We start from the raw sequence: 16,120 nt of genomic DNA, 5'->3' as shown, positions 1-16,120 counted from the left end.
TATTTTTGATGTTCATACTCTCTAGATTCACTCTATAGTTCTATTCTGCTCCGCTCAGTTCTAAATCATTTAGATGTATTACTCGTAATGTATGTAAATTGATAGAGTTTCATTTATTATGATCTAATGTTATTGGTCTTCAGGTATTTCTGTACGTTCACAAATTTAGTAATTTTTAGGTATTGCAATATTGTATGCTCACTGTCATTCGCGGAACATAAGAATACGACTAGTTTTCTGCATAAATTATTAATATAATTCGTACCAAGTCACATTTAACAGACAGGATTCAAAAATTATTGATAGATAGCGCCACTATTCGTAATTTTTTGTACAGTTTACAGTCTACCAATAGGAGTTATTCAAATCTGGACCTTGATAGGAACGCATGTGCCTGTACAGCTGAGCGAGTGTGCCGTGCGCGATCGCGGACCTAATTTTGTGCCTCGTGTTATTATGGCTCTAGGAAGTGAAGTGAATGACAATAACCCGCAAAATGGGACTAATGAGATAAAAAGTAACAAATCTGGTAATAAAAGTCTAGAGAGCAGTGCCGGTGACCACCTGAAAAAGGGTAAGAGATTTTCTTATTTATCTACAAGATTTTCATTCTGTAACTTGTCGCTGTATCGTCTGTTATGTAACATTTCTGATGCAGATTTTACGAATGTCCAAGTGATAATTTTGAAATATACTGAATATTTTTCCTCTTAAATTATTGATCGTGCGTCCTGCTACAGTAAAAAGCATGTGACCATTGAGAAACATGTGACTTCATACTGATATAGCTTGGTTGCTTCTTTCGATCCGATTGCGTCATATGAAAATGAATATTTTTCGGGAGTTTTCCGAAAATCCTCTACCCTGAATAACTTCTTAAACGCTTCTGTATACACTATCGTCCGATATTAAAATTTTATTTGAAATTGTCATATCGTATACATTTTCCTATCTCACGCGGAAGATATCTTTCTCACTTTTGCCCTTACATTAGAATTAGCGCAAACTTATTAATTTAATGATTTTTGCTATTGCTGTCAAGAATAATAAGTAGACAAAACTGGGTGAATTAAATGCACGGTCCCTTATCACTTCGACTATAAATGTTAAAGTTATTGAACCACATTCGTTGAATTTCATTACGAACTTTATTATTTAGTGCACAAATATGCAATTAGTGTGTGACAAAAGTGTTTTAATTTAAATGTAAAGAAAAATATCATTACTTAAGCATTTAATTCATTATGTAAAGATAACAATATTCGTTTAAATGTTTAATTTAGGATTCAGGTGAATAATAATATCTCTCGGTATTTAAGGGGTGTGTTCAGTTTTCCAAATGTTTGGGGATGGTGGAAAGGTTACGAAAGTTAATGCAAATAAACCTACTTCCCACTTGTGTATTTATATTGAATAAGACATAATGAGTTTATATTCATAAACGCTACTGCCTACTGATAAAAATTCTTGGATAATTTGTACAGATCCGTATTTGTGAAAAATCACCTCAAGGGCGCTTTAAAGTGATGAAAGTGATTCTATTTTAAGAAAGATATAAAACGTAACTCTATAGAAATAAAACGTGAAATGTTTTCACGGTGCAAGTATAGTGGTGTCAATTCAAATTTCGATTCTTTTGACAACCGGATCAACGACGTCAATTCGTCAAATTTCATATAACGATAATTTTGTTCAAGTCGCGACCCCTCAGTAATAAATTAATAAAACGTAATGATTATTAAAAAGTTTAATGAAATTCCTCAACTAAAAGCAGTATATATATAATATATACTATCGTTAATTCCACACAGGAGACCTTGAGGAAAATTATTTCCCTCCAGGGCCTATGTCATCTTTGGAGATGCTGTGTGGAGGTTTTTTTTCAGGAAAGTAAGGAAAGGGGTATGAGGGATGGTTAATAGATACTCTAAGGATCGGTGTGTCTATCCTTCCCGCTACAGTGCAAGGCGATGAGTCAAGAGAGATCAGTTAGAGAGGTCAAAGGGTCTCCCTGAACCAATTACTCCCGGTCCGGCACGCCACCTAACTGGTGGGTAGGCGCGTCCTGAACACACTTCACCCGATGAACCCGGGCACCCCTGCTGAGTCTCCAAACGTAGCGAACCATTTAGGGTGACCTATGGCAGAGGCGTTTGTTATCCAATAAATGGTTCTCGGGGCGGCGGTACCCAAACGCGCCTCCCAAATTGCAGTATATTGTCTGAATAATGATTTTTTCATCAAGTTGAACTTGTATTTTTTTATTCTCGTCATCATAAATTACTATTAGTCCCATTTTTACTCTATTTACTATCTCGATTGTTATTTAACTTATAAACCTATCCTTTTCACATTTGAAATGTTTTTCACGTTGCTACGATAGGAAGGTACTGGCCACATGGTGAAAGAACCCTTTATTCACATGGTACCTACCTAGTCCTAATTAGGTACTTACCTATTAAATACGTGTTTTTTATAAAAAAAATCCCGCGCTGTTCGCTCCCCTGTAATTTATTCAAAAGGAACACTTTGAAATAATGTAAATAGATAATATTGTTTATTTACATTCGTTGGAGTCGAATAGAATGCCTCCGTCAACCTCCCCTGCAGAGTTTTCCTTTTACTTATTTTTCCATTACATTCCGTCTCATGAACATGCATATTTATTACATTCTCTTTGTTATACATTATATTTTTCCATGATGGATGTCACTTTGAATAAATATTTTAATTGTTTAATTATACTACGTAATTGTAATTAGTATTTTATTTTATTATAGAAAGAATTTTAAAATAAAATGGCGCTTTGTTCAGTTCATTTGGTAGAAAATTGCAGCTCAATTTGTTGCATCTGATAAAACTATCGACGTAAAATCTGTACCAACAGAACAAGTAGGTATAATTTTTTTTCGTTATATCCTATATCTGCTTGCTATTACGGAGAAACTTTTTGATAGTTAAATTATCATAGATTTTTAGCGGTACTACATTTCGATATATTTCTACAATGATCCACGTTATTACTAACTATATACAGAGATAATATACAGTAACATACTTACCTGGTAGGTAAGTATTGTACTTTACCCTTAAGTATTTTTTGATTCCACGATAACTCCTCAAATTGACAATTCAACACACCTTTAAAAAGTGCTATAAAGTTATGAATAGTGATGAAACAAAAACTAGGAGTTACATAATATGTAACCTATTAATTAACCTGTGAATCCAGTCACCGTTATTCTTTGACAACATTGTTTGAACACAGCGGGACTACTCGGAACTCGGAAGGTGTGTCTGCAGAATAATATAAATATAACGGGTATTAATTTTTAAAAAATCGATATAACCCGACTCGAGCATTCAATTCGATGTCCCATACAAAATACGAATATGCATACTAGATATCTAAAGGGTAGGTACATTGATGTATTATAATTATGCAGTCTAATTTAGTCTATTGGTAGGTATCATAGTTTATAACGGTTTTCTACGACATTTTCAGTTGACCGAAGGTGAATAAAGCCATAGTACCTACCTATTAGATGTGAGGTTTATTTATATGTCACAATATCTAAACATATGTAGGTATTCAAAATATTATAAAATGGCTTTGCTAAATACGACTGCAGTAAAAATAACCTAATTAGTCATCTCGTCACACGGCCTGATAAAAATATAAATACATATAGGTATATTTAATGAAATAAATTAAAACACTTTGTTTTTACCACTATAATCTTTATTTTTTAAAAATCGACATGTTTCGAGAACGATGTTCTCTTCATCAGGACATAAATTGTACTAAAATTAATTATCAAGTATAGAAAAGGCGTCGGTAGAAATGAAAGTAAGAGGGGAAGAGAGGTGGAAAGGGGAGGAACTTAGAAGATCAAAGACAAAAAAATACAATGTAAATATGTTTAGGATAGGGTTATTCACAAAATTAATTTGATTATTAATAATATTTAAATTTCTATTGAAATTTTTCCTAATTTCTAATATTTCTAAAAGATCTAAGTGAAAACCGCTAACGTTAGTGTGTAAAATTTTTAAACCTGTTTTTATATAAAATTAATCGTTAAATTCAATTAGATGGTTAGCAAATTCCGAATAATTATTACTATTTAGACATCTCAAATGTTCCTGCAAGTTTTACCTATGTAAAAATGGTTACAATCATTACAATTCAATTGGTAAACTCCGGATTTTTTCGTTTTTTGGTCTTTGCCCTTGTTATTTAAAATATAATTTATTATATGTATAGAAAGCTGGCTGTATTGTATTAGATATTTTTTTGTTATTAAATTGGAGGTTTGATGATTTATAAACAATATTTTTTTATAAATTTATTCATTAATAAAATGGTGCCACAAAGTGAATTTGCAAAATTTGAAGAAGTGAAACATATATATTTATTGTAACGTACCTATGTACATATTATGATAGGTACTTAAAATTGGTTCCAATACCGATCCTGAAGAACTATTCCAATCTATTGGTTCCAATGTTGAGTTATCTATTTTTATTACTTTGAATAGTTTGAGAGCTTTGAGAACTCCAGTAAATTGTTACTTTTTTGGTACAAGTTATTTTCTTTCTCTCGTTTCAGAGGCCCCATTAGATCCGAAAATGTCGCTATAAAAAAACTTCATGATACCCATTTCTTTTTTTGTCTATACATTTAAATAATGTGATACAGATTACCATAACAATCATAAATAATAAGAAGTGACAATCATAAATGGAGTAACAGCGAAGGGATCGAGCCTTATGGGAAGGGTCTGAAATACGAAACAATTTACAAAACCTTAGCGCATTGTTTTCACATATTCTATAATAATATTTAATTAGACAAGGGGCGAGAATCGGTTAGAAGAAATTAAAATATTTCCTGGACCTTGTATTTTAAAATAATGAGGATGTTGTTTCCAAACACGCCTGTTTAGCACCGTCATTAATCTTTATGTCTCGGGAAGGTTCATCACAATAACATTTAATTTACAATCAGTTTGTGTCTGGGATATGGAATATGCTGAACACGTGGTGAGCACACTTGTTTCACATCCAGTCACTCATCTATTTTTTTCTTACCTTATTTACGAATAAATTCGTAATGATTTATTTTTCTAGCAACATGGATGGTTTTCTCTTTATTTCAAGAGATCGCAAAAATTCAAACGAAATCTTATTTTGGAAAGCTTTTAAAATGTATGTACTTCATTTTTATCTGCTAATTCCTGTTGTCTCTGTTCTCGGGTTTCAGAAACCCCAACTCTCAATAATAATAATAATACTTGGATGACTTGTATAGCGCCGTTTTTGTGCAAAAACACCTCAAGGGCGCTGTACAAACTGATAATACATTTGTACAGTGGTCTATGTTATTACTTAACTATTTATGGAGAAAATATACAGTTCAATACTTACCTGATAGGTCACTTGAGATTAACACTTAATTAACATTATCTAATTGTTTATTGGCGAAATTTAGATACAGGATTTAGGACTTAATTGAAAAATTGAATATAACTGGACTTTCTCTTAGGATTGGTATATTTAATTTAAGGATACGACAGCTTAAAAAGGTAAGTTTTTAATTTAGACCTGAATTCTGTTGGACTTGTTATGGATCTTAGTTCCGGAGGGAGTTTATTCCAAGCCTTCGGCCCAGATACTCCGAAAGCGCGATCACCAAATTTAGTATTTGGCTTGCGCATAGGTTCTATCAGTCTGCCTACAGCTGCTGATGTTGCTGATCTAAGCGTTGACTGCCTCAGACCAGTGTTTTCCGGGAAGCATAGTTCAGAGATGTAGGGTGGGGCCATTTCATTGATGGATTTAAACACCATCCAGCACAGTTTGTACTGGATTCTTTCAGGGCACTTGAGCCAGTGAAGGTTACGAAGGTATTCTGAAATGTGCGAATATTTTGAAACCCCGGTTATGAGCCGTGCTGCTGCATTAAACACTGATTGAAGTTTGTCAATTTGATATTTTGGAAGGCTGGCATAAATGCCGTTGCAGTAATCGAGACGTGAGACTACGTAAGAGTTGATAAGTAGTTTTGTTGCTTCTGAAGGAAGGTTTCTTCGGACAGACTTGAGTTGTCTTAGGTGAAAAAAACCGGTGCTTACAGTCCTATTTATTTGACTTTTAAACGAAAGGTCTGAATCTAAATTGACACCGAGAAGTTTGACTGTTGTTTTTGGGATGATATCGCTGCCGGAAATAGTAATAGGTTAATTGTCTATGAAATGTTGACGTTTGTTTGTGGCTACCCAGAGAAACTCAGTCTTAGATGGATTGAGCTTCAGCTTGTTTGAAGACATCCAACGAGTTATTGCTTCTAGACATTCAGTTATACGGATTTTGAGACTATTGATATCATTTGGAGCGCAGTAAAAATAAACTTGCTGATCGTCAGCGTAGCAGTGAGACAAGAGATCAAATGACTCGATTATTTTGGCGACATCATTTGTAAAAAGGATGAAGAGAAGTGGACCCAAAACGGATCCCTGGGGTACCCCTGAAGATAGTGTTGCGAAGTTGGACAATTTATTTCCAACCCTCACGGCTTGTAAGCGATTGGATAAATAGGATACCAGCCAATTTTTTATGTCGGAATTCAAACCAAATGTTTCCTCTAATCTCCTAATGAGGAATTCATGATCAATCGTGTCAAACGCTGCACTCATGTCTAGGAGTGAGATAAGTGATAACTTACCTGACTCTACGGCCAGAGTTATGTCTGATAGCATACGAAGTAGTCCGGTTTCAGTTGAGTGGAACTTTCTGTACGCAGATTGACGTTTTGCGAATAATTTATTTGAATTCAAGTGACTGGTTATTTGTGCGGCAGCAATTTTCTCCAGGATTTTTGAAATAAATGGTAAGTTTGAAACGGGCCGATAATTACCTAAGTTATCGGGGTCTAGTTTTGAATCAATTCGATTTCATATTTTCGTGTCTTGTTTTACTTTGCTGCAACTCTGCAGAGGGGGCTTGAAATAAATCGATGTCATAATTTTTGCGTTCCAACTCATAATCTTATCTGTTTTTTTTTTTTATGTGATTTATGGTTTGTTAGATAGCTGTTCGAATGTTTAATTTACAAACATTACTTTTTTTTGTTTGTTTTCAATAACCTCTAGCAAATCATCAATAAATAACTTCACTGATAAGTGATAGTGATAAGCAGTACCGTATATCAATATCTATACAGGTACCAATTTCGATACTTTTGTATTTATTTCCAAGTTTGCAATTATTAGCACAAGAAACCGTAGTTACGTATTTCAGTTTTCATAGCAAAAATTTTATTCCTTTATTTCCCTATGCAACATTTTATTTCTTAAAGTAAGCTGGGATCTTTTAGCAATTTGAATTAACTTCCCTCCTCCCCCCCCAACCACGTCCGATTTTTCACGTAACGATCACAATCATTTCACGTAAATAGACAACATGGTGGGTATAATATCAATTCATAAATATGAATTTATGAATTGATATTTTCACGGCCAAAAGTATTATATTGATTTTTTTTTTTTTTTTTTTTATTTTTTTTATTTTATTTATTTGCAAAAACAGTGAGGCATTATGCTGTTTTGCGCTCACGGCTCATCGCAACACGGCATAATACCCCAAAAATTTGAAGTTGATATGCAGAATAAGGATGTTGCAGAGATAGGTACATCAATTAATTCAAAAATCGTTCGTTGAGGGGTGGGGCAACTATGGTTATTCTATTAAAAAAATATATTATAACAGGTAAGAAGGCTGGGGGGGGGGATATTAATTATTGTGACGTTATTGAAAAAGTTATTCAAACAAACACGAACGCGTCGAGTTGTGTTGTTTTATTTATATATTTTTTGTCTGAATAACAAATTTCCTTTTATTTAATCATGTGATGATTTTAAGTGCAAGTGAAATTCTTGGCACATTTTTTATTATTATTAACCTTAGTAATTTGCGTTTAGCTTAGCTTTTAGTATTAAAAAATATTCGCATGATCGTGATTATTGTTTCTGAAGGGTTTGATCGTGATGATTAATTCCACCCACCATCATTTGATACGTTTATAAAAACTGAAACTTTTGGCGTCGTTTAGCTCTCGTCAGGTTAGTGATGGTATAGTATCCTTATGTTAGTGGGTGATGGTCTATCAATATGCGTACATCTCGTTGTTGCCCAGATGATCAATGTCAACCAAGACGTGAGATATCGTAGAGCGGAGTAGTACGAAGAATGGGAACTCGCCCCTGGCACCTGCAGTATGCGCGCTAGATCACCGATGCCAACGCGAAGGGCCCCGGTCTATTCTATCCCGTTTGCAATTCGATCTACTGCGATGACTGATGATAATGACATGTGATTCATGCCGTCTTCGATAATAATATATGTTTTGTTCACTCAGATGTTTTATAATTATTATCATTGTGCTCACCGATCCGTGGGGTATTTTTATGTGCTTATTAATACATACACTCCCTTTAATACTCCCTTTCAACTTAAACATTATTATAATAGTTGTTGCCATCAGTTACTTGTTCTGACTTGATGACCTGAAATCGACATCCCTTCATAAAGTACTTATCTGGAAGACTATTTGATTACCCGCGGTAGCAAGTTTCGATAGTTTTATCAAAACTTGTGATTTACCACCATTTACATCCCTTTTTGATTTTACTTTTCTTATTGGACTATTGAAAATATGGTCTGAACAATATAACAACTTGTTTTGTTTTTTTTTGCGTTATTATTTATAATATAGTTTAATACATGCATACATATTCGAGTTGACCTTGCACTTCCGGACTGAAAAGACCGCATAATCAGTAGGTAACCGCAATCAATAATTTATCAATTTCATCCTATTTTTCGCATTATGTAAATAATATGTACCTATCTTGTTTCTAAATGACATTTTCTCTATATTTGCAAAATACTGTTGCATTGTTCTCTTCGGACTGCATCTTCAGATTTTTGATAATCAACGCATCACTCTCGTCGACGCAATCTTCTACGTTACTCCTCGAATTGATTTTCCTGCCAAAACGTCTAATTATTGAACTCGTATAAGGTACAGACATATGTTATCTCAATGATTAGAAATATCCTGAAAAAATATATTTACTATACATAATATAAGAATATTATCCAAAAACTAGTTTTAAATATCAATTTCAGTTATATTTCATTAAATCATTAACGAATTTCGGCTTTTACATAATATAACTTTTAGTATAACGTTGTCCCACAGGTCGGTAAGCAATCGACAAAAACCGAGTGCTGTAAAACTCTGCGCAGAAAATTAAGTTCGTTTTAAGTTCAGTGTGGAACTTTTACGTCGATTAGGTAATTAGTAATACAGATCTCTTGTGAGCAGCAAAGGCTAGAAAATAGAAGTTAAAACTATATACGTAAATAACAACGCAAATAATGAGATCCTGTGTAAGTAATGCAATATTGAAATTGAGAAAGTTGAAATACTATAATGTACCTAGTATCTAACGAAATGACATTTACTGAAAAGATTGGAGCTGTTCGCTCTTTACAGGGTAGTATAAAATAAATCTAAACGCTTCAAAGTTATATAACTTGGGAAGTTATTACACTTTAAATAATTTGGGAGGCTTCACGATATTCTTGACTGACCAGTGTCGGTCTTTGGATTATGATCTTTATGGATGCCGCCTTTAACCATTTTACTTTTTATCGCGACTTTTCTGAGATTACCGCTGACATAAATAAACCCGTTCGCGGGTCTACGTCTACACTCTACACTTGTCGTAATTCCATTTTTATACGGAGTTCCATTCTGTTATGGCATTCTTAAAAATCTGTCACTTACACTTTGGACTCCCGTCTTCTTTACTGTGTAAATATACTATTTTTTAGCCTGCTTACCGATGTATTCTGGCTTCTAGCATAACGAAATTAATACTTAACTTATCCATAAAATATTATTTCAAATTTTGTAACTGAGTAGCGTTGATTATGCAATGCAATAAGCATATTTTTTTGGTATTGATAATGTACACAAATTCGTTATAAAGATTAATCAAAATAGTGATTTGGCATTAAGCTTCGCCTTAAGGCGATGCACTACGTCGTGTAATATTTTGAATCGAGCCGCCATCAATAACACTCCTTACGTAGATGGCGATAAGGCTTAAATTCCCGCTTAACACCATCCAGCTGTTATGATTTAGGCGAGAAAAAAACATGGCCAAAAAGTGCCTTTTATTTTATTTTGTGGATGTCCAGGCATAAATATTTAAATGTTTTCCGATCATTTTATAAATAAATTAATTTGCCACATTATACAATAAAACCATAACCGAAAATTGGTTCGTAAGTTGGAAATTTTGAACTTTAAAGCAGTTTCATAGGCCTTATAAATTATTTTTTCTGGGCTTATAAAAAGACTTGTGTTTGGTGAAAGTTTGAAGGCCTCTTATTTGTCAGATATATATTTTTTAGCACATTATTGTCGATTCTTTAGAAATAGTTGGAAATTATCGTGTTTGTTAAAAAATCGTGCCTTGAAAGAAAATGTTGATATTTTCCTCCCAGAGAAAGGCAATCTTAATTGATTGAAAAAGAACAAAACATCTTTCCTCCATTTTTTATTATAGCTAATTAGTTATAAAAATAAATTGGAACATGAACACAACACCAAAATCTAACAATAAATACGGACAGCGAACCCTAGAATATAACGTGCCCAAAATGTTCAACATGATTCCAAGAATATTGTAAATTCCCAAATAGATTCAGATATATACTGAAAACATGGCTTATAAAGAGAATTACTTTATAATACTAATCATCACTATCAATCAATAGTTGTAGATTTAGTGTTATTTACGACTACGTGTGTCAATAATAGTAATCTAAATATCTCATAAGTAACAACCAATGGTAATAATATTATATATACATATCTACATTGTTATTGAACATGTACATCCTTTTGAGAAACTGCTTATTTGTAGTTTATCGGGATAAAACTTTAAAGAACAATTTTTAAATAAAACTTGATAAATTTAAAAAGGTTGAAAAGAAAAAAAATTCTACCTTGTTTTGTTTGTATTGATCTCCTCGATAATATTACGGCCGGGTTAGGTTAGGCCATAACAACCTTGATCAATTCATCGCCTAATCCCACACCCCAAAGTTATTTATACACATATTCACTATACACTGTATACTGCACCAAGTGCGGGTAATTTACGATAATTTTTGACGGCTTAATCCCTCGACCAGCATGCTGGAGGTCGCGGGTTCAAAACCCTGCGTGCACAATTACAGTGTCACAATTTACTCATTAAAAATAATATAAATTGTATTTGCGGCACGTTCCAGAGTGGAAGATACTCTCAATATCGCTCTGGTGTAATTCCACCATTCTGAATTGAAACGTTGTTTAAAATAGATTTGGCCCTGTTTGGTGACTAGATCTGAATAGCCGGGTACTTCCCCATCTCCTTTCCCTCCCCACTACCTTCCGCCTCACGACATAACCTAATTATTAGGGAAGTCATAGTCTTACTGGTCCCAGACGCTTTATAAAAAAAATCGAACATGAGCACCAAAACTCATTAATTGCACACCGCTGATAGCTACGTTGTAACATCTCGCTATTCCAATTGACACATTTAACAGATGTTACAAGTTACAACGTTAGGATGCAGAAGATACAAGATAGATAGGTAGCTAGATTTACTGCAATCTGAATATCTGTGCCCACAGCGAACGTTGGATGTTTTTTAAGTTAGCAGTCTTAGGCAGTGGTGGCTCGAGCACTTCTTCGATGGTGGGACCGGATTTTTTTATGTGTACTGAAATCTCACTACCCTAAAAATACATAAAATTTGTTAAACAAAAATGTTCACGGAAAAGTCATGCACCTAATCAGCTGTAAAAACAAAAACATCTCTCTATATATATACAAATTTATAATACAGATTAATAAAAATAAAGGCATATCTTGCAAGATTATCATTGAACTTAATTTGAAAATGCGCGATTCCTGCCCGAAACCAGCAAACCGTCAAATTCTAGCGAGGGGATTTTAAAGTCTGTCCCCAAGCTATGAGATATGAGATTCGCGTACAATAGCGCATGCGCGCGCGGTGGGGCCTAATTCCTAGGTACCACAGACATATGAATATTAATAGACGAGAAGTTAAGGACGAGGGGTTAAAACAAGAGTTGCGGGACGCAGAGAGGAAAGCTGACTGTGATTCGTCAATAAATCAATCTGACAGTAAATAGGCATCTCGCATTATAATATCACCATTTAGTTCTTAAAAGTAAAACCTGCTTTTGAATGAATAGACATTTTTACCTGGGAGCGCAAATTACTCGCCACGTTATGAACAAATTTGCGAAGTCCAAATTCGGCAAAATAAATTTCTTCTATTTTCAGAGTCGAATATTTCGTTTACGTATTTAGTTAAGACACTTTTATAAATGTTCATAATTTACTTCCCAGCAACCAACCAGCTTTGTGTTTCGCGTCCAGACGTATCTCGATGTGATAGTATATGTTTCTACAACTGATCCATATTACACGATGTGAATATGCTTAAAATAAAGTAAAATAATGCTTATATATGGAATGTAATATGACAATTGGGTTTATTCTCTTTTTCACATCTATTTTTACAAGTTTTCATAGCAAAAGCCAGCAGTTTGCCGTGTTATTTCGTAAAATGAACCGTTGATGCCTCGACCATAGTTCGCACAAGAATGATGACGTCACGTTTTCTAAATTCACGGGAGGCCATACGCGAGCCCAGCCGGCTCCAATGGAACCGGTATCGGGAGTGGGGAATAATACGCTTTTAATCACTTAGGGCAGGTCTACTAATATTCATATGTCTATGCTAGGTACCTAACAATCCAAATGCACTAAACACGAATTTCGAGCGAAAAAGCCCGGTGACGTACTGCGCATGGCCAATGCTCATCGGCGCAAGTAGTGTGTCATGTATTATTGTGTTATTGTGTACGTATGCATATATGCCATAGTGTACTACAATATTCTTCCATTGGAACTATTCTAATTTCAAGATTTAAAAAATTCTAAACACATTTTAAAATTTTATTTCTGCAAACAATGTTAATTACTTTTATGTTTAATTTTGATGTAGACGAAGTTTTAATTATTTTTATCCTTAAGTAGGTGTCGGGAATATCTGATGGGGACAAACCCCACCGTCCCTCTATGAAGAATTGTCTCTGACAATAGGTACTAGTGTATTTGTCAGCTGTGTTCGTGTACCGTTGTCATAACGTCATAACTCATGACCTTCTAGCTATGAACTTCGTACCGGACAACATATGATATTGTTCGGAAAGTAGCTCGTAATAAAAATATTTCACAACTTACCAAGTTATACAGCGTTTGAATGTTTCTATCCAATTTTATTGTTTTCACGGCCAACATATTCGTATGGGTGGGTGGGTGTAATGCATAATTCGGTAATGGGCTCTACAACTATTCGACTCGACTTTCTAAGAATGTTCAATAAAAACACGCCGTATGCAGCGATTTCGATTTCTGTAAACAGCGGTAAACAGCGTAATAATAATAATAGGATAATTTGTGTTGCGCTGTTTTCGTGAATTATTACCTCAACGTCTTTTTCTATAAAACACTGAGTTCGCTAATTTTTATCCTATCAATAGTTAATATCAATTCGATAGACCTTTACAAAGCAAATTAATACAATTGAATATTAAAAAAAACATAAATGGAGAGAGAATTAAGGGGAAGATTAATTTTAAATCACTATTTTGATTAATGTTAACGAATTGGTGTCCATTATGAATACCAAAAAATATGCTTTAGATAAATTGAAGGTTTTCCTATCGTTTCGCTTGAGTAGATTACAAATAAATAAATTACTCTATAAAAAATATAAAAAAACTACAAAAAAAAATTTTTTTCAATAGAAATTTATGAACGCAAACGGAAACAACTTAAAAAATACAGTATTATAGCTAAGATTATCTGTGACAGTTTCACTTGATTAACTTTTTTGCTTTCTTGTAAAATTATTTACAAAATAAATAAAAACCAGTTTTGTGCTTGAAATCGAACGTTTCTAGACTCCGTTCGTCAAGCGATTTTAATGCCTATTACCTACAATATAAGGTATACCAAGAATATACACATTTTTGGCTTGTAGCTTCCTCTTAACGGAGAAAGAAGTGTCACGAGAATAATCACGCATAATTGAATAGTAGAAGATGTCAGTCACGTCACAAGCAGACATGGCAGTATAAAGTGAAAAAAACACTACTTGAGTGGGGGCCATGTCAAAAGTCACAATACTCGTAATAATAGAAGCATATTGTATGAAGCAAGGAGATGCCAGGGCAGAGGTATGTTTCTTTATATCATACCTGCGTATCCCTACGCGAATGACATTGTTATTTTTATCACTGTGAAATTAACAAAATTGCTTTTACATAGGTACCCAAATTTTTTTAGAATGGTTACAACTGTGATAGAATATAATTTGTCTAAAGATCTCATTTTGTATAATATTAGGTGGGGTAGAATTATGAAAGCGTCTCTCTGTTTGTGCGCTTAGTTCTTCTAAACTACGCAACGGATTTTGATAAGGTTTTTACTATCATTTAGGCAATTTCTCTCGGAAGTTTGTATGTATAAGTAGAGGAACTTGGATGTTTTGTAATCATGTCGAAAAAAATATTTTTGGCCCCTTACATTGCTAACACTGGATTAACCTTATGAGATACGTCAAAATAATGTACTACGGAATTGTATATCTTTAAAAGGCCTACAGAAAAGTCCGCAACCGTATATGTCTATCTCATAAGGATAACTCCCAGCAAAGTAAATTCTGTATAAACGTCAGCTTGTAATTTATTTATTATTTATTTATTGGACAATTTGTATAGCGCCGCTTTTGTGAGATATCACCTCAGGGTAACTTATAATAATGAATTTGATTGCCTAAATACCTGCATTATTATGTGAGTATAAACAACGATATAATCCATTACACAAGAGTGACAAGTGTCTGGGACAATGTTAATTACTCAGTAGGTAATTTGTTGTGGCTGATAAATATGAGAAAAGAAAGTTGTCCAAGGGCATGCATTTAATATTTCAATTCGATAGCAGATGGATAATCCATGTAACTTAATACATTTTATAGCTTCTTAAATTTGTAGCTTTCTTCTAAAAGAGCCAGTGTCAGTCTTTCAAATTTTACGAAGCCTACGTAGAATTTGCCCTTTTTAGCAAGTTATAATTTTAAGAAAGACTATCTTATAGTGAACCATTGGCCTATGAAAATCTAAAAAATAATTCTCGAAATCGAGAGGTTGTTTTAGAATTAGAAAAATATTAGAATACGAGAAGTTGGGATTTATTTCAGTGCAGAAATTCTGGGACTTATGTATTCCTCATTGCCCAGAATACTAATGGAGGGAAATAATTATACCGAGTGGGCATCTTCAATATCTATATCGTCTTCAATAACTTTAAAAAAATGAAGATTCTTACTGAAGCAGCTCAGTTATGTATAGTACTATATATATTTTACTATTCATATGTGTTAGTAACTAAATAAATTTTGAGGCGAAATCGCAAAAAATATGTATCGGAAAACTAACAACGGTCCTTTTAGAAGCAAGTCGCATAAATATTTGACTAGTTTAGTCCAGTGTTGTTATTAGCATTAGATTAGAGATGTGTTTGATACCATCACTCTTTGCGGTGAAAAATAGCGGTTAATTCGCTAATACAACATGCTGTTAAGTGATTTCTATCTAGTTTGGGAATAAATTTATTTCAAGTTTATTCATTTTAGCTGGAAGTAACATTCACTTTCAGTTGCTACGCAATATTTTCTTAGCAGGTAATCTATAATATGACACTATGGTTTGAGTAGGCACCTGCTTACCTGTACAAATGCAGGAAGGTGCCTTCCGACACGAATGTGATAATTATTTCAATCTTTGTTGCCAATGTGCGCTGAGTTCAGCAAAATTTATTACTGCATGAATAATTTGATCAGATTTTTAATATATTAGCAATATTTTATATCAGTAAATTTCTTCCGTGCGT

General features: G+C 33.6%; 1 protein-coding gene across 2 annotated transcripts in view; it reads left to right on the top strand.

Annotated features, from left to right (window-relative positions):
- The first annotated feature begins 366 nt into the window (after nt 1-366).
- clu (clustered mitochondria protein homolog) overlaps nt 367-16,120 on the top strand; it is a 107,181-nt gene continuing 91,427 nt past the window's right edge. For both annotated transcript variants that reach the window (XM_089636724.1, XM_089636723.1), the window contains exon 1: nt 367-574. In XM_089636724.1, the coding sequence (XP_089492850.1) occupies nt 457-574 (118 nt within the window). In that variant the 5' untranslated portion in view covers nt 367-456. The remainder of the gene's footprint in view (nt 575-16,120) is intronic.

Source organism: Hesperophylax consimilis, chromosome 10, assembly GCF_061612785.1.
Source record: "Hesperophylax consimilis isolate HC1 chromosome 10, BYU_Hcon_1.0, whole genome shotgun sequence".
In the NCBI taxonomy this organism is placed as follows: Eukaryota; Metazoa; Arthropoda; class Insecta; order Trichoptera; family Limnephilidae; genus Hesperophylax; species Hesperophylax consimilis.
Note: the sequence above shows the minus strand (reverse complement) of the source record. Positions and strands in the feature narration are given on the sequence as shown.